Source organism: Triturus cristatus, chromosome 6 (genome assembly GCF_964204655.1).
Source record: "Triturus cristatus chromosome 6, aTriCri1.1, whole genome shotgun sequence".
NCBI classification, from domain to species: domain Eukaryota; kingdom Metazoa; phylum Chordata; class Amphibia; order Caudata; family Salamandridae; genus Triturus; species Triturus cristatus.
Genome location: NC_140589.1, coordinates 1,067,002,881 through 1,067,021,936, shown reverse-complemented (window position 1 = coordinate 1,067,021,936; position 19,056 = coordinate 1,067,002,881). Strand labels below are relative to the sequence as shown.

General features: G+C 47.1%; 1 protein-coding gene across 16 annotated transcripts in view; it reads left to right on the top strand.

The window, feature by feature from the left end:
* AFDN (afadin, adherens junction formation factor) overlaps positions 1–19,056 on the top strand; it is a 1,598,291-nt gene that overhangs the window by 1,253,901 nt on the left and 325,334 nt on the right. For 14 of the 16 annotated variants that reach the window (XM_085611917.1, XM_085611916.1, XM_085611915.1 and 11 more), the window contains one exon: positions 1,342–2,403. In XM_085611917.1, coding sequence (XP_085468043.1) covers positions 1,342–2,403 — 1,062 coding nt within the window. The remainder of the gene's footprint in view (positions 1–1,341; positions 2,404–19,056) is intronic. The other 2 variants (XM_085611914.1, XM_085611906.1) reach the window with 1 other exon arrangement.

The following is a 19,056-nucleotide window of genomic DNA, read 5'->3' as shown; positions in this document are numbered from 1 at the left end:
ACTTCGTCGTCCTCATTACAGTATTATGTTGGCAGAATGGGACAAGGAGCAGTGAGGGCAGCATGTGAGCAGATGGTTCAGGGAGCTGTGAGGGTACTATAGAGCAGATAGGCATGGTGGAATGGGGACAGTGCATGAGAGAAGATACATCCATGAGTGCGAGGTACCAAATAGAACAAAGTGGTAGAAGAAGGCGTTGGAAGTGCATTGTGTAAGCACAAGTGTCAGGGAGCAACGCAGGCAGTGTGGGAGACGAAGAGACGAAAAAGGCTGGGTGCAGAGGGGGCAGTGTGTGAGTCGCAGGGCTAGGAGCAGGGATGGAAGTGAGTATACAGAGCGGACAGGTGGTAGATGGGAGCATAAGGGGCAGGAGGAACAGGGCTGTGAAAGAGCAGAGTGTGTTTGAGCATTAGTTGAAATATGAAAAGTCGTTTATTGCATTGGCCAGTTTTTAAATGGAACATATTGCATACCACTCAGATGAATTTACCTTCACTTCACTGTTCAATCTGCAGTTCCTTCTCATTAACAGTCAAATTTGGGTTATCAGTCCTTGGCCGCATCAATAATTTTTTGGACCTGGTTCATATGATTGCTGGCCATTTTCTTTTGATTCTCTCAGTGGCACAATCAACCTTGCGATTAATCACAACAGTGCATATTGGCAGGTTGGACAGCTCTTTAATTTGTATATATAGATTGATCAGCTGTTGCGACACCAATGTATGATCAAAATAATGGCAATTTTAATATAGGCACACCACTACCGGCTCACATTGTTCTTTCTGTGAATACCTGCAAAAGCCACCATTAGAGAAAGAGAAAAGAGGTCCTTTACTTATCTTTAGCTTTAGTATGATTTTTAGCTCATTGCTACACATTTTCCTTACAATGCTACACATTTTCCTTGCAATAATACATTAGTGAAATAGATTTCAAGAAGGTGTTTAATGGGAATTTTCAGGAGATTTGTTGCTATAACCAAGAAATTAAAAACATAGCAGTTTGTATCACTGCATCTCTATTAACAGAATCCTACTTGTGAAATCTTGATGGTCCGTTTGTCACATACTTCAGCTTTGTTCTTTTTGTGAGTGCAGCAGTGTACTTGCCATTAGAGTAAATCTTCCCTTGACTAGAATAATACGAATATTGCATATAAAAATATACCAGAGAGATGATTCATTTCACTAAGAAGTATGTGTCTTATTAACTTATGAAAACAGCTGTGCAGAAAAAAGGCATACTCTTATTTGTTATACATTTAATGCAAAATTATACTTTTAATACTGCTTATGTTAATTATGAACCTGTTTTAATTGCAATATATTTTTTCTTTAGCATGATACATACTGTCAAGAAGAACTACGAGATGATCATATTTACCAGCCAGAACGAAATCGGTTGGAGCCTGTCTTGCGGAAGGATGTGGAGTACATTGATCGAAAGCAGGAAACAGATACATGGACGAACCAAAGTTCTTCTGTGGAGTCCAGCACATCAAGTCAGGAGCACCTGAACCATTCCTCTAAGCCTGCCCCCATTAGCTCCACTGCAAACAGAACTGGTCCAGGGCGTTGGAAAACTCCTCTCCCTGCCGAATCTGCACCGGTGGCAGTTTCCCAGCCTATCAGGACAGACCTCCCTCCCCCACCCCCGCCCCCACTAGTGCACTATACATCTGAATATGAAGGAGCCTCGGTTGATATGCCTCTCCCACCTCCACCACCTGCAAGCATGCTGAGCTCTCAGACTAATTCCCAAGCTGCTGCTACAGAGCGGAGGAAGCGAGAGGAACATCAACGGTGGTACGAAAAAGAAAAAGCACGCTTGGAAGAAGAGCGGGAAAGGAAGAGGCGTGAGCAGGAGAGGAAACTAGGTCAGATGCGACCTCAGCCCCAAATGCCCGTTCATCCACTTATGGTACCCACTCAGCCTTCACCCACTACATCTGTAGCTCAGCAGGTATTTAAGTCGGAAAAGCCTGCCACTTTACAGAGACCCCTGGAAACTGTAATTCGTGAGCTTCAACCTCAACAGCAGCCGCGCACCATTGAGCGAAGGGACCTTCAGTACATCACCATCAGCAAAGAAGAGCTGTCCTCCAGTGACAGCCTATCACCAGATCCCTGGAAGCGCGATGCCAGGGAGAAGCTGGAGAAGCAGCAGCAAATGCACATTGTCGACATGCTAAGCAAGGAAATCCATGACCTCCAAAGCAAGCTTGATCGCACAGCGGAGGAGAATGACCGTCTACGCAAACTCATGCTGGAGTGGCAGTTTCAGAAGCGACTTCAGGAATCCAAGCAAAAGGACGAGGACGACGATGATGATGATGAAGAGGATGACGACGTGGACACCATGCTGATAATGCAGCGCTTGGAAACTGAAAGACGAGTTAGGGTAATTTTAAATATTGCATGCTTTTTGTACTTTATTCATTCTTTTCAAAATGAGCCTCTATGTTTTTATTATGAAATGTCACCAATTAATGAATGTATGGTCTCTTCGAGCATAGTGTGTATTGGCGGACTGCATTTTTTTTCACTACTACAGTTCGTATTTTTGTCTTTCTTCAGATGTCCTTTTTCAGTTCAACAAAACCAATGTATTGCTCATCAAGAATGCAAGCCTAACCAGCCAGGGTCATGGTACCTACATTGCCTGTGTTTGCAGCTTTGGCGGCATTACCTTGCTAAATGTTCCTTCTCCAGTTATAGAGACCAATAGAGTACTGCATGACTTAAAGTTGGATACAGATTCACTTCCTTTACCATCATCCTCTGCTATTCTTTTCCCCCTTTAATGTCATTGCTGCAGTGGTATCAAACTCAGCTCCACGCAAACATTTCAACTCTGACCCTCTGCAAACAAAAGCACAGTGCAAACCAAAATTCTTGATGTTGGGCTTAATTTACATAGTACTGTTGTCTTTATAACAGAAAAGTTTTTTTTGTTGGTTGTCATTGGTCTGGAACAGAAATATAAAACAAAAACGGTGCCTCTTTATTAGAACTAGGGACATGCATTGCAATTCACTTTATAACATACAGATAAGAGATTCAAATGTCAAAACTTTCTAGTTTAGGGCCTAAGTCTAACCTTGTTATGCTCACCTACTCTCTCGTAGCTTACCAAAACAGCCATTTTCAAATGTAAATTCCATACAATCTAGATTAGCTGATTTTTAATATAGTGATGTTTCTCTGCCATGATGTAAAATTAGTCACTATGAAAAGTGTTCCGCTGTTGTACTCTTTTTGTTATATTATGCTCTGTATTTAGTCTTCTGTAAAGCTCAGTTTTTGCCCTAGTTGTGGTGTATTGGTACTGGTAAGTTTGGGAATGACCAGGCTTCTGTGTAAGCCGAAACATGTAAGTGAATAAACACCCTTGGACTTTATATTTCTGGCGACGATCGGCATCGAAGAACAAAAGTCCTCCGCCTTAGTCAACCCGGCGAATATCGGCGTCGAGGATCAGCAGCCCTCCGCTGTCGTCATATCGACGTTCGGCGTCGAAAGCTGGCAACCCTCCACCGTTGTCAATCCAAAGACCATCGACGTCGAGGGGCGAGAGTCCTCCGCCGTCGTCAACCCAGCGACGATCGGCGTTGAGGACCAGAAGCCCTCCGCCAACGTCAACCCGGCGACGATAGGCGTCGAGGAGCGGCAGCCCTCCGCCGTAGTCATCCCACCGACGATCGGCGTCGAGGCGCGGAAGTCTTTCATCATCGTCGATCCAACGACGCTCGACGTCGAGGCGCAGAAGTATCCTGGCGTCGTCGACGAGACATTCGACATCGAGACATTCGACATCAAAACACAGAGTCGACGTCGAAACCGATCCCAACACCTGGTCGAATTTCGATGTCTAGAAGAAGGTCTACATCGACATCGAGAAGGGCTCCGTCAGAGCAGGTTATACGCTCGACGTCGAGGCCCACATCAGTGAGATCTGGAGAAGGTTCAGTGGTTTTGGTGACAGAATCAGCATCACGGCACTACTCTTCTCATTCCTCGAGACGTCCTTCAACGCATTCACCATCTGCGTCACCAGATCGACATTCCAGGAGCTCACGTCAAAGATCTCTGTCGCATCACAGAAGGTCTTCCCCTTCTGTTCACCTATCTCCAAGGTGGCTTTTACCAACCCATTAGTGGAGTAAAGATCCGGCAGGAGCATCAAGAAGAGAGGAGGAATATACCAGTCCAGTCCACAGATCTCCTCTACAAAGATTAGTGCAAGAGGTGGATAGATCGCCTTCAACTACACGTCCACATCGTACGGGAAGATCGCGAGAGTGCAGGCCTTCTACTTCCCATCACAAGAGAAGAAGGTCTCCTACTTGGTCATCTTCCTCCGTCCGCTCGTCTAAAAGAGACTATTCACCTACCCTATCGTACAGCCCTCAGTCGAGAGTGTCTCCGATAGATAATATTAACACATATCATGAGGTGCTTCAAAGAGGGGTTCAGAAGCTGAACATTGAGATGTCCACTCCTCAGGTCGCAACAACGGTGATCTTTGAGACACTGCATCAGAGATCTGCGTCTCATCTGTTGCTGCCTCTGGTTCCTGGGCTTCTGGAACCAGTAATGGACATTTTCCTAGCCCCCGCTGGAATTAAGGCCGCACTCGTGAGAATTCAGAAAAAATACACACCGGCTGAGACAGACCCGTTTTTTAAAAAAACAGATCCGCCTGCAGATTCTGTTGTCGTCGCGGCGGCACAAAAAACGCACGCAGTGTCTGCACATTCGTTGGTCCCCCCGGACAAAGAGAGTAAGTCCCAGGATTCTTGGGGACGGAAGGTTTATGGGTCTGCAGCGTCATCAATAAAAGTCTCCAGTGCAGCAGCCTTATTAGGACGCTACGACAGAGCTTATGGGACTCCTTGGATCGTTTCAAAGAAAAGCTACCAAAGGAGGATCAAAAGGACTTTGAGGAGGTCATCACGGAAGGATCCCTTGTAGCTAACCAAATGATTAGCACGGCAGCGGATGGTGCCACACTGTCGGCGCATTCTTATGCACATGGAATTTGCGCTAGGAGGGCATTCTGGTTAAGGCTAACAGCTCTCCAACCAGATGCTCAACAGAGGATCCTTAACCTGCCTTTTTCTGGCTCCTCATTGTTTGGCACCCATATAGATGAGGAGATGGCTAGAATGAAAGCCGAATTAGACACTGAAGGCGGTGGGATTAGAGAAGAAAAAAGAATTCAGGCGGAGATACAGACCCAACCAGCGCAATGGCTACCAACAGAGGGTTCAAACGCCTCTGTGGTCCCAAAACAAAATTCAAGGAAGGTCGCAGGTCCAAAGCCGTAAGTCAAACAGAGGTAGAGGAGGTCATCAGCAGCAGTCCTCTACCACGGCTAGATCAGCAGGGAAGCAATGAGCAAGAGCTTCCTCTGGCGCCGTTGCCCACTCCAGTGGAAATAAGTGTTTCACATCATTTGAAAGAGTGGTGCAACATAACAAAAGATCGTTGGGTGCTCAGTATACTGCGCAATGGATACGCACTACGTTTTCGTGTGTCTCCAAAGGACATCCCTCCAAAAAGATCTCGTCCTCCCCAAATAAAGTTAGTGCGACAAGAAGTGGTGACCCTTCTGCGAAAAAAGGCCATAGAAGAGGTTCCTCCTTCTCAGCTGGGGAAGGGAGTTTATTCCAGGTACTTTCTTGTGCCAAAAAGAGATCAAGAGGACAGATTCAGACCTATCCTGGACCTTCGATCGCTGAACAAAATCGTCTTGAAGGAGAAATTTCGAATGTTGGCGCTTCATCAAATATGTCCACATCTGCAAACAGGAGATTGGATGTGTTCAGTGGACCTCCAAGATGCGTATTTCCACATACCTATAAATCCCCGTCATCGCAAGTATCTGCGATTCGTGGTCGGCAGCAAACACTACCAGTTCAAGGTGTTGCCCTTCGGACTAAAATCTGCCCCACGAGTCTTTACCAAGTGCATGGCGGTGGTAGCGGCGGCTCTACACAGAAGGGGTCTGTTCGTTTATCCGTACTTGGACGATTGGCTCCTGAAAGGGCCATCCCCTCAGCAAGTAAAGAGCGATTTCCAAATATGTCTTTCTCTACTTCGCAGGCTAGGTCTGCATGTGAACATGGCGAAATCGGTTCACCGGCCTACCCAGGTGATCCATTATTTGGGCTCCACTCTGGATACAAGCTTAGGAAGAGCGTTTCCTTCGGACTCGTCCAACGGTCCGGCAAGTGGCGTCTCCGCTAGGATTGATGGCTTCTTGCATATTTCTCATTCCCAACGCCAGGCTGAGAATGAGGCCCTTGCAATAGGACCTAGAGGACAAGTGGGACCAAACATCGGGTCACTGGGAAGACCGAATTGTGCTTTCGCAAGAGGCAAGGTCATCCATTGGATGGTGGACTCGACCAAAGAACCTCGTAGTGGGAGTCCCCTTCCATCAACCAGTGTCAACACAGTCCTTGGTAACGGATGCATCTCTGCAAGGATGGGGAGCGCACATGGGTTGCCTGCAGATGCAGGGACGATGGTCCATCAAGGAACAATCCTACCATATAAATATGTTGGAACTGCGGGCAGTCCACCTAGCTCTGAAAGCTTTTCTTCCCTCAATCACATCCAACTCGATTATGATCCAAACAGACAACATGACCACCATGTATTACCTCAGCAAACAGGGTGGTACGCGCTCTCGCCCTCTGTCCCTGGGAGCTCAAGCAATATGGCACTGGCTTCTAGCCCGAGACCTTTCCATCACAGCGGTGCATCTTCCAGGGGAGCGAAACGTGCGAGCGGACGCACTCAGTCGGCACTTCGAAGAACAGCCAGACTGGGTGCTAAACGACGAGGTAGTGGCAGAAATGTTCCATCAGTGGGGGCAACCTTCCATAGATTTGTTTGCAGACGATCAAAACAAAAAATGCCACGCCTTCGCATCCAGGTTTCACCGTCCAGGGACGAGGGGGAATGCTCTTTTGATGGATTGGTCCGGAATATTTGCATACGCCTTTCCTCCCCTGCCTCTGATCCCGGAGGTGGTATCCAAACTCATCCGATCCAACATGCCGATGATCTTGATAGCTCCGGACTGGCCTCGTCAGTGGTGGTACCCGGACCTATTATAGCTGTTGGTGCTCCCCCACAGGAGGCTTCCTTACAGACCAGACCTACTGACCAAGATGGACAGGAAGATTCTGCATCCCAACCTTCCCTCACTGAACTTGGCAGCATGGCACCTGAGGTCCTGCAATATGGACATTTGAATTTACCGCAGGACTGTATGCACATACTAAAGGAGGCAAAGAGACCTTCCACAAGGGCGTCATACTCCTTTAAGTGGAAAAGATTCTTTTTATGGTGCACTCGTAATCATTTTAATCCTACCACAGGGCAGGAGGAAGTAATTCTCCCTTACCTACTGTACTTGGCCAAATCAGGTTTAAAGTATTCCTTGATCAGAGTACACTTAGCGGCCATTACGGCCTACAGAAAGTCTCCAAACCAGCCTTCCTTTTTTCAACTACAGGTGGTCAATGATTTCCTACAGGGGTTAAAGAAAGTGTATCCCCCCGTTTGGTCTCCTGCCCCTCCTTGGAAATTGAATCTAGTCCTCTCTAGATTGATGGGTCCTCCTTTTGAGCCCATCCATAAGGCCACGTTACAGCATTTGACATGGAAGACCGCTTTCTTAGTCGCGATAACATCAGCGCGCAGAGTAAGTGAAATCCAAGTGCTGTCTTCCAAAGAGCCATATACTATCTTTCACCACAACAGGGTAGTGTTAGGAACTCACCCTGCTTTTCTCCTAAAAGTCGTATCTGATTTTCATGTTAACCAGTCAATCTCCCTGCAATCTTTTTTTCCCAATTCCGCAACTCCTGCGGCGAGATCGCTTCACTCCTTAGACCTTAAAAGAGTGCTCAAGTTCTATTTGGAGGGAACAAAAGGTATAAGAAAATCAGATCAATTGTTTTTAAATTATGGTTCCATGAGGACAGGCTTTCCAGCTTCCAAAAGGTCCATTTCGAGATGGATAGTGTCCTGTATAAAATTGGCTTACCAGTTAGCGAATAAACCCCTATTGTTGTCACCTAAAGCACACTCCACTAGGGGGAATGCGGCTACAATAGCTTTCTTGCGCGATGTTCCTATGGCGGAAATTTGCAAGGCAGCAACTTGGAGATCGGTACACACGTTCACAAGGCATTATTGTCTTGAATCCGATTCCAGAGTGGATACTCAAGTAGGCCAAGCCTCCTTGAGGAATCTATTAAGATAGTAAGATATCTGGGTTTTTCAAGTTTGGTTATCTGAGCTTGATTATTAATTATTTTTTCCTTTGCCTGCAGGTGGAAGAGGTGAGGCTCGCTATTCTATTCTAGTGCTTATGACTATTGATGAGGATCCCCTGGAAGAGAAGGATTAGTTACTTACCTAGTTCTCTTCCAGGGGCATCCTCATCAAAGTCATAAGCAACCCTCCCGCCTCCCCGGGCAAAGGAACCTTGTTTTTTAAGAAATTGTCAACTCTTTGTATCCTGGCTTTTGAGTCACCGCAAAGAACAACTGATCTAACTGTCACCCCTGAGGCATGATGGGAAGCTGGGGGTTATGGCTGCCTTAAAGGCACGGTGCCAGTTTATTTCTATGTTGCTATGAGTTAGCTTTTCAGCCTTTTCTAGGCTATGTTTTCTGCAATGCAGCCTGTGAGCTGTCAATGCTTTCAGTCCTATCTGAGAGATTGTGCTAAGTGCTAAGCATTAGAACAGTTTTCAACCATACTTTGCTGTTGTTTTTCACTAGTTTTTAATGTATTGTTTGATATACAGGGTAGTCCTTACAGCATTATTCAGCTCTAGTTAAGAAAGGCTGCAATTGCTTTTTTATTATATATATATATATGGAGATACATATATGTTTGTCACATATATGATTGTGTTTCCGGGGTCCCGCGCATGGGTGGGAATATTCTAGTGCTCATGACTTTGATTAGGATACCCCTGGAAGAGAACTAGGATTACAGGTAAGTAACTAATCATTCTGGCACTAGGACTGTCTTACAGTCCGGAGAGTAGCTTTAGTTATGCAGAAACCCGAATGGATGTTTTCAGATTTATTAGAAAACGAAAGCTACGGAAATGTCATCTCCTTAAGGCCAAAAAGCAATCGGAACCTGCTGGGCCTGTAATCAGCAGCCCATCCTTATTAACAGCAGGGGATATGAATCTATTCCAGGACCTCCTGTCTTTACAGAATGAACAGTCTGCTGAAACATCAAATCTTGGTTTGAAGGCAATCGGCTTAGGCATACCCGTGAAGACACCATTCAAACTAAGGTCCATTTTTCAACCAATAATGCCACATGATAACTTGGATGTTTATCACAAACAAGTTACAATGGAACTGAAACGGTTATATAAATCAACTAACAATGCCCGCCATATATGTAGCCCACAAAATCATTGCTATATACAACTAATGAAAAAATTACAAAATGATAACAACCTCATAGTGAGACAATCAGATAAGGGAGGAAATGTGGTGTTGTGGCCTCGCAAGTTATATATGGAGGAGGCATTACATCATTTTAATGACATTGAATGATATATAAAAAAAGCACCATACACATGGTAAAATCAGCATGGAATGATTATTATGTGAAGTTACTTGCATGGAAGAGTGGAGGGCTGTTAAGTAAGGATGAATATCGTTTTTTAAAAAGGGACCTTCCAGTCATCCCTGCTCTATACTTAATCCCCAAGATTCATAAAAATGCAAGCAAACCCCCTGGCAGGCCGATCATTTCTGCCATTAATAGTCTTATGGAAAACATGTCAAGATACGTGGATTATTTTTTACAGGACTGGGTCATGAGCTTGCCATCATATCTGCAGGATACCTCAGATTTCCTAAGAAAAATCAATGACGTTACATGGAGTTCAGACCTCCTACTAATAACATTGGATGTAACTTCGCTTTACAAGTCTATTCGCCATCACGATGGCATCAAGGCTATTGAACATTATTTAAATCAACGACCAATTTGCCTATATATGCACAACAAAATGTTAGTTAATATGGTCTCTACATGCCTGGAACAGAACTTCTTCCTCTTTGACAACCAAATATACCAGCAGACTAGGGGAGTTGCAATGGGGGGCTGCTTTTCTCCCAGCTATGCCTGTTTGCATATGGGGCTGTGGGAGGAGCAGGTCCTCATGGTGCAATTTAAGGACACAACAGACCAGCATGTACCCATATGGTTGCGTTCTATTGATGATCTGTTCCTAATCTGGAGGGGCTCTGAGACGTGCGCTCTCCAGTTTATCGAACAGATGAATGACAACCTTCTAAACCTCCACTTTACTGCTAGCATTAGCAAGTATTCAGTCTATTTTCTTAATGTGGAGGTCTTTGTGAAGAATGACAACATTGCAACCAGACTATATCATAAACCCACTGCTGGTAACCGTAATACATGCTAAAAGTCATCACCCACGTCATTTGATACAAAGCATCAGGACCCGGGCCATCAATAAAATTAAGTCACTTTCCAGAACACAGGCCCTTGCAGTTAAAACTAGTCAGCAGGATGTAGGCCAAGACCATCCAGAACAGCCATCTAGAGTGATTCTGACCTGCAATAGGCAGCACCAGGCTTCAAGGAAAATACTAAATAGAAATTGGAGCCTTGTGCTTAGTCATCCGATTTTAGGTAACTATTTGCCTAAAAAACCTGATCTGACGTTTAGAAAAGTGAGGTCCATGAGCAATAGCCTTCTTAAGAACAGTCCAGAACTCAGATCTCCTACTAACTGGCTCACCCCACACAAAGGATTTATCAAATGCCCAACTTGCAAAGTATGTAAATTTGCATGCAAAAAGACATGCTATACCAGCCCATTCAAGTCAGACCCTATACCTATCAGCAAAAGACTGACTTGCAAAACAGATTATGCAGTATATGTGCGGGAGTGTCTGTGTGGCTCATGCTACATAGGCAGCACTAAACTGCCAGTGCACAAGAGGATACTCCAGCACATAAGGGCAATCACCAATAAGGATCAAGCCTACCCAGTGGCTAGGCACTTTGAATAGAGAGCCACGATGGCAACCCAGTACACTTACAATATTTTGCTATTGACACCATTCCCCCCTGAGAAGGGGAGGAAATCGCGAAGCCTATATTCGTCTTTTAGAAACGAGGTACATATTGGAGCTCGATACTAAGACACCTTTAGGGCTCAATGCGAGTGAAGATTGTTATACTTGCTTATAATGAGCTAGTTCGGTCAACAAAATATACAGTCTTTGGGTTGCGTTAGCACCAGTATTCTATATAAGAGATAGTGTATATGTATACACATATTAATACATTCCCTGTTTGTTCTATACATGTTAACCCCTCAGTCATAGGATTTTTACCTATTTATTAATTTATGGCATTTGCCACTTTTTTTTTTAACCTATTGTGGTTCAATAGGGTGACACTTTTGTACTTTTCACATATTGACTATAATAAGATATGGATTGATTGCAAGCCCACTTGGGCTCAATTTTGGAGAGCAGCATAAACACAAAGAGCATATCATCCTGATTCCAATATAAGAATGTTTCTATCATTTGTGGTAAACCAAAAAAAAGTGTTTGCTATTCATTATCATAGTGACACTTTCCTTGATAATCTTTCGTGTTTATTATTGTTTTACTCAAGGGTTTTTTCAAAATGTGCAATATGGATCGTGGTATATTTATGACCAGAATATAGTGTTAAAAGAACTATTGATGGACAGAATGCAGAACAATGTCATACATTCACCCCAGTACAGAGATCTGGGCCTAAATCCATCGATCCATCGAATATAGTGTTATAAACAGTGGCATTTATAGCATTTGCAATTCCTATTTAAGAATCTTTTAATAGATTTAAAATGCCACACATCAGGTCCAATGTTTACATTTATATTTATCTATAGGTACCTTTACGTATTTATTGATTCATAATGTATGCTCATTTGCACATGGTGTAACTTTTGTTTTAGCGCTTATAAGAAAATGAATGTTATAAGTATTTTTTCCATATCTATGAACAAGTTACCTGTTTGTACACGTAATGTTATGCACTGGCCCTTAAAATATTGGTTAAACATTAAGCAACGCATCATGTGAACAAGGCCCGTGTGGGGCTGAAACACAAATGGCGGAGATGCAAGGCATGGAATAAACTCACCTTTGCACTAGAAACTTTGGGTCCGCGTTCGTCTTTTCCGAGTGGAATTGGATATTTTGTGGCGAAGCCATTAAAAAAAAAATATATATATATACATCTCCTACTGGCGGTTGCCAGTAGGTGGTTCTAGTTAGGACTTAGTTTTGATGGGAAAAGCGTTTTTTGATTTACCAATATCTTTGGTGCCGTTAAACGAATATTCGTGAAATTTTTAAAACTAATGCCCTGCTCTGGTCAGCTCCTTTCTTGAAAGTTTCAGGGTGATTCATCAATCGCAGTCCGAGGAAAAAGGGGGGTCCAAAAACACGTTTTCTCCATGTTAATTTCAATAGGAAACAAAGACCAAGCTACAGCCCGAACTGCTGAACAGAATTACACCAAATTTGGCAAAAAGGTAGCTCTTGGTTCAGAAAGTGACCTTTTTTAATGTTGTAAACCCGTTAAGTAGTTTCTGAGAGATAAATACATACATAAAAAAATATTGTTATCTGGTGACTGCGGTGGATCCGCAAACCCTCCCTCCCGAGCGAGCTTGACTCTGATTGGCTGCCAACACTTCAAACTAGGAAGTTTTGGCAGCCATCTTGTGAAAAAAGGTGAAAAAACGAATACAAATAAGAAAAGTGGGCAGGTTAGGAACACCCTGGCCCTCTAGGCCTCCTTAAGGGATTCCCCGAGGGCCAAAAGAACCCTTTAAAAAAAAAAAAAATTGGCATGGTTCGCGTAGGGTCCACGAATCCGGCAGAAAAAAAGAATTGAAAACGAAGCGCAGAGTCCTGCGCTTTATTTGTTTTAAACCCCCGGGTGGGCCAGGTCCCGGGAGCAATACATAATTATGTAGCAGGGGTCCATGGGGCCCCCGCAGCCTGGGGACCGCACCTCCCTAGAGCTTAGTAAATAATGTGCCGGGGCCCGAAAATGGCCTGAGGAGGGGGGCCTTGCAGCCCGCATCCTTTAAATTTAGGTATAACAAAATTAGAAATGGCCATGCCCTAAGGGATGGGGTCCCCTGGGCTGAAATAGTCTATGGGAAGGGGGCAGTGCTACCCGCTTCTCGTTATTTGTATTGTTTTTAATGGCTCGGGCACTGGGGGATGGAGTCCCCAGTGCCCAAAAAGTATTAAGGGAAGGGGGGACACACAGCCCCCCTTCTTATAAGAATACAGAAAAGAGAAGCCGGCATCTTGCCGGAGGCCCCGCCTCGTCCCTGCACCACTCTGCAACCGCGCCTCATGGCGCGTTTTGGTTTGGGGGATTAAGTCCCCCTGAATCCTAAGGGTCCTTAGGTGCCAACTGACCCACCAGATACCTCCAGTAACCCCCACACAGTGGAATTGCTGAGAGGTGGTCAGAGGCCACACCCCTTTTTAGACCACTCTGGAAAAGTGCCTCTTGACACACTGCTGGTGGGGCGATGAGGTCCTCTTGTGTCCTCAGAACCGCAGGGCTATAGTGGACTGCATCCCCCAAGCAGCAGTGCGCCAGGAGGCGCGTTTGCAGAGTGGTGTAAAAAGGGGGCATGGCCTCTGACCACTCAGCAATCCAGCGGTGTGGGGCTTACTAGAGATAATAGGAGGGCTAGTTGGCCCCAGGGATCCTCAGGATGCAAGGGAACTTTATCTCCCAACCAAGAGCGTGTCAGGAGGCGTATTTGCAGAGTGGTAGAGAAAGGGGGCTTGGCCTTTGTCCACCTCTCAGTAATACCACTGTGTGGGGCTTACTTGAGGCAACAGGTAGGCTAGTTGGCCCCTAAGAACCCCCAGCAGATAAATATTAGGACTTAGCAATCCCACTGTGTAGGACTTACTGGAGGTAATAGGAGGGGTGGTTGACCCCCAAGGATGTCCTTGGGGGCCAACTACCCCTCCTGCTACCTCCAGTAAGTCCAACACAGTGGGATTGCTAAGAGTTCTTCGGAGGCCACGCTCCCTTTCTCCACCACTCTGCAAATGCGCCTCCTTGCGCACTACTGGTAGGGGGATGAAGTCCACTTTACTGCTGAGGGACTTTAGGGGGGCAAGAAACCCTCCTGGTACCTCCTGTAAGTGCTATGCAGCAGAATTCCTGAGCGCTGGTCGGAGGCCCAGACCCCTTTCTCCACCAATCTTTAAACATGACTACTAGTTAAAGAAGCATTTGCAATATAATAGGTCTCTCATTTGCGAAAGTTAGGTCTATTGGTGTTGAAAATGTAAATGTTCTTACAACTTTTTTGGGCGTGGAGTGCATGTCCTTGGGGGGCCAACTACCCCTCCTGCTACCTCCAGTAAGTCCAACACAGTGGGATTGCTAAGAGTTCTTCGGAGGCCACGCTCCCTTTCTCCACCACTCTGCAAATGCGCCTCCTTGCGCACTACTGGTAGGGGGATGAAGTCCACTTTACTGCTGAGGGACTTTAGGGGGGCAAGAAACCCTCCTGGTACCTCCTGTAAGTGCTATGCAGCAGAATTCCTGAGCGCTGGTCGGAGGCCCAGACCCCTTTCTCCACCAATCTTTAAACATGACTACTAGTTAAAGAAGCATTTGCAATATAATAGGTCTCTCATTTGCGAAAGTTAGGTCTATTGGTGTTGAAAATGTAAATGTTCTTACAACTTTTTTGGGCGTGGAGTGCATGTCCTTGGGGGGCCAACTACCCCTCCTGCTACCTCCAGTAAGTCCAACACAGTGGGATTGCTAAGAGTTCTTCGGAGGCCACGCTCCCTTTCTCCACCACTCTGCAAATGCGCCTCCTTGCGCACTACTGGTAGGGGGATGAAGTCCACTTTACTGCTGAGGGACTTTAGGGGGGCAAGAAACCCTCCTGGTACCTCCTGTAAGTGATATGCAGCGGAATTCCTGAGCGCTGGTCGGAGGCCCAGACCCCTTTCTCCACCAATCTTTAAACATGACTACTAGTTAAAGAAGCATTTGCAATATAATAGGTCTCTCATTTGCGAAAGTTAGGTCTATTGGTGTTGAAAATGTAAATGTTCTTACAACTCTTTTGGGCGTGGAGTGCATGTACTTTGTGTGTAGTGGAATTATGTGATATGTTGTGCAGTGAAATTCTGTGGATAGAAAGTATGTGGTATTTAGTGTATAGGAATGTTGTAGATTAGGATTATGATTTATGGAAAGTAATTATGTGGTATGGTAGTCTGTGTTGTGGAGTGGTAACCTTCGGTTTAGTCTTGCTCTTTTCCATAGAAGCTAAACTATATAATCAATGAGACAAAAAAGAAGACCCACTGAGGAGCACTTCTGGACGTAGTCGGAGGTATGAGCAGGGCCACTGGAATTGTGCGACTGTCCGGCTGCACCGATTTTTGCTTAATTAGCCATTTTTTGCATTTGCCAAATAATTCATCATCTGCTGCATAATCTTCAGATAAAAACAACCGCTCAAATGTTACCAAAAATGCAGCAACAAGTGTTACAGCATGGTGGGAGGCCCTTTGAAGACCTGGAATGGTCTCTTGTTATTTATTGCTAAATGTGGGTGTTAAATTAGTACTAATTGTGCGCAAACCACTCTTGCTTCTTTCTCTAATTCATTTCTTTTGCTGCTTTGTGCACCTCCCTTCTTTCTGCATCTCTTACCTCTTCCTGGGCCTCACTTGCTTCTCTCTGCAGTTTCCTTGTTTCGTTCTGTACCCCTCTTGCTTCTTTCTGCACCCATTTTGCCTCTTTCCCCACCTCTCTTGCTTCTTTCTGCGCCCTTCTTCCCTCTTTATGCACCTCTCTTTGCACCTCTGTTTCCGCAGTTCTCTTTCCTCTTACTGTAACTCGATCGCTCCTTTCTGCACTTCTGTTGCCTGTTTCTGCACCCCTCTTGCCTCTTTCTGCACCTCTGTTGGTTCTTTCTGCACTCCTCTTGCTTCTTTCTGTACCTCTCTTGCCTCTTTCTGCACCCTTCTTGCCTCTTTCTGCACCTCTCTTCCCGCAACTGTCTTGTCTATGTCTGCACCCCTGTTCTCTTTCTGCACCTGTTTTGCCTGTTTCTGCAACTCTCTTGCCTCTTTCTGCAGTTCTCGTGTCTCTTTATGCACCTCCGTTGGTTCTTTCTGCACTTTTCTTGCTTTTTTCGCATCTCTTGCTTTTTTTCTGCATCTCTTGCTTCTTTCTGCACCCCTCTTGCCTCTTTCTGCCCCCCTCTTTCCTTTCTGTACCTCTCGTGCCTGTTTCTGCAACTCTTACCTATTTCTGTAGTTCTCTTGCCTCCTTCTGCACCTCTGTTGCTTCTTACTGTACTTAGCTGGCCTCTTTCTGCACCCCTCATGCCTGTTTCTGCACCCCTCATGCCTCTTTCTGCACCCCTCTTGCCTCTTTCTGCACCCCCTTGCCTCTTTCTGTACCTCTCTTGCCTCTTTCTCACCCCTGTTCCCTCTTGCTGCACTTCTTCTGCCTGTTTCTTCACCTCTGTTGCCCCTTTCTGCACTTCTCTTGCCCCTTTCTGCACCTTGGTTGCTTCTGTCTGCACTTCTCTTGCCTCTTTCTCTAGTATTGTATCTTTTATAGATTCACATGCTTGAAACTTCCTGGGACTCCCACCACGACGACAGGGACGATTCAAGCATGTGAATCTATAAAAGAGATCAATACTGGAGAACCACAGTGTAGAGGCAAGTAACTTGTTTTAACCTCTGAAAAGTGGCTAGGACACCATGAAGGCCAAGGGGCATCACTTTAAAATGGTACAAGCCTTAGGGTGTGGAAAATGCAGTTTTGTTCCTAGCAGCTGGGCTGAGGGGTATCTGCCAGTACTCCTATCTGAAAGAAACACGTTAGTTAGATTCCTCACCTTAGAATATCCCCAGGCATCAGGCTGGATCCAGAAAGATTTTTGTAGCAAAACCCCTTGCGCGTCGCTAGGCGTCGTCTGCGTCTCCGCGTCCGTCGTTGGCGTCGTGCGCTGGAATGACGTCGTCGGAGTACTTAGACGCCGCCCTCGCGCGCTGACGTCAGTTCTTCTTTTTTCTGCGCCAGACAGCGCCGATCCGGGAAGAGTTTACCCCTTAGTCACTTTTTGACTAAACTTTTTTGGTCTTCTATCGACTCGACTCTGGTGCCGGTAGGAAGCCTGGGTTTAAAGCCTGTGACTCCTGTCATCGACTGATGTCGGTGACGGACCACCATCGCCGGTGCCTTTACTGCCTGGGGGTTGACCACGACGCAGAGTCGTGCCTCGATTGTCAGGCCTTCACCTCGAAAGCTAGGTGGGAGCGGTCCCGTAAGCTTCTCGAGCTTCGGCACTCGGCTCCGCGCCGTTCACGGTCCCGGTCCAGGAGGAGGTCCAAGGACCGGTCGCGGAGCCGCAGCCACCATCATCGCTCGTCGGGCTCGAAGTCTTCGGGTAAGTCGAAGCGATCAAAGAAGTCCAAGAAGCGACACCGCTCTTAGGACTACCCTCGCAGGTCGCGCGACTCGGCCGAGGGTCTGGGTGGTCCCACCCCTGCGGCTCCGCAGGAGCCGCATCCGTCTCCATACTCGCCGGTCCCTGGGACTGACGCGACTCCGGCGGAGGTCAGTGCTTTCCTCTCGGCCATGAGCGGCCTGGCTCCGCCGTCGATGCCTGCCGGCGTGCATTCGGGCCCCGCGGGCTCGACTGGGCGACCTCGCGTGCCGGCGGCTCCGGCGCCGTCGACGTCTTCGGTCCTGACGCCGCAGGTCCCCGAGGGATCCAGGCCTGGATCTCTGCCGGCGCCGGTTGACCTCACGACGCCTCCTCCGCCGGCGCCGACACCGGTTCCGCCTCCGGCGCCGTCCCCGGACAACGCCGTTCCCCGCTTTAGCCCCGGTCCGGGCCCGATGCCGGCGCGGCGCCACTCGATGCTGCACCTGATGCCGATGGATGTGCCTTTCATCTACCGCCCGGCTCCGATAATTTCTCCTGTTTATCAGGAATCGGATGACTGGGGCGACTGGGAGGGGTTTGAGGACCCTATGGCCAGACAGGCCCAACTTTCACAGGACTGGGCAGACGAACTGGGGGATGCCAGTGGTCTGGACACCTCCCCGGACGCTGGTTTCATCTCTCCTCCGACTGTGGCCTCGGAGGAAGGTGCAGCTTTCTCAATGGTGTTGCGCAAAGGAGGACGAAGCCCTGGGGCTCGAGTTGCCTGCTGTGGCCGTGAGGACTAACATCCTCACAGAGGTGCTTCAACCGTCAGCAAGCTCCACAGAGCCTCTGCTGCAGTTCAATGAGGCCCTCATAGACGTTCTGCAGGGCACTTGGTCCAAGCCCTCCACAGTTCCTCTTGTGGATCGGAATGTGGCCCGGCGCCACCACCCTGCTCCGGGCGACCCCAGTTTCCAGTCCCAACACCCCACCCCCGAGAGTCTGGTTATCCAGGCCTCAACTTCCCAATCCTCTTTCCCGTCCACTCCTCCGGATCGGGAATCCAAGAGGTTGGAGCAGTTCGGAAAGAAGCTGTTATCTTCCCTGAGTTTGGGTCTGCGGTCTTTGAACACCGCTTGCCTCTTGGACCGTTTCTACCACTCTCTGTGGGAGGCGGTGGAGGACGTGCTGCCCCTGTGCCTGGAGGAGACCCGGACACGTCTCTCCCAGGCGGTGTGGACTAGACACCACGGACTCGCTGGGTAGGGCGATTTCCACCACGGTGGCGCTCCGGCGCCACGCCTGGCTGCGGTCCACTTCTTTCTCGGGGGATGTCCAGAGTACCCTCATGGATATGCCCTTTGATGGCACTCGCCTTTTTGGTGAGAAGGCGGATAGTGCGCTGGCTCGTTTCAAGGACTCCCGGGCTATGGCCAATTCCTTGGGTGTCTCGGCCGCGCGGCCGCAAACTTCCACCTTTCGTCCCTAAGGAAGGGGCGC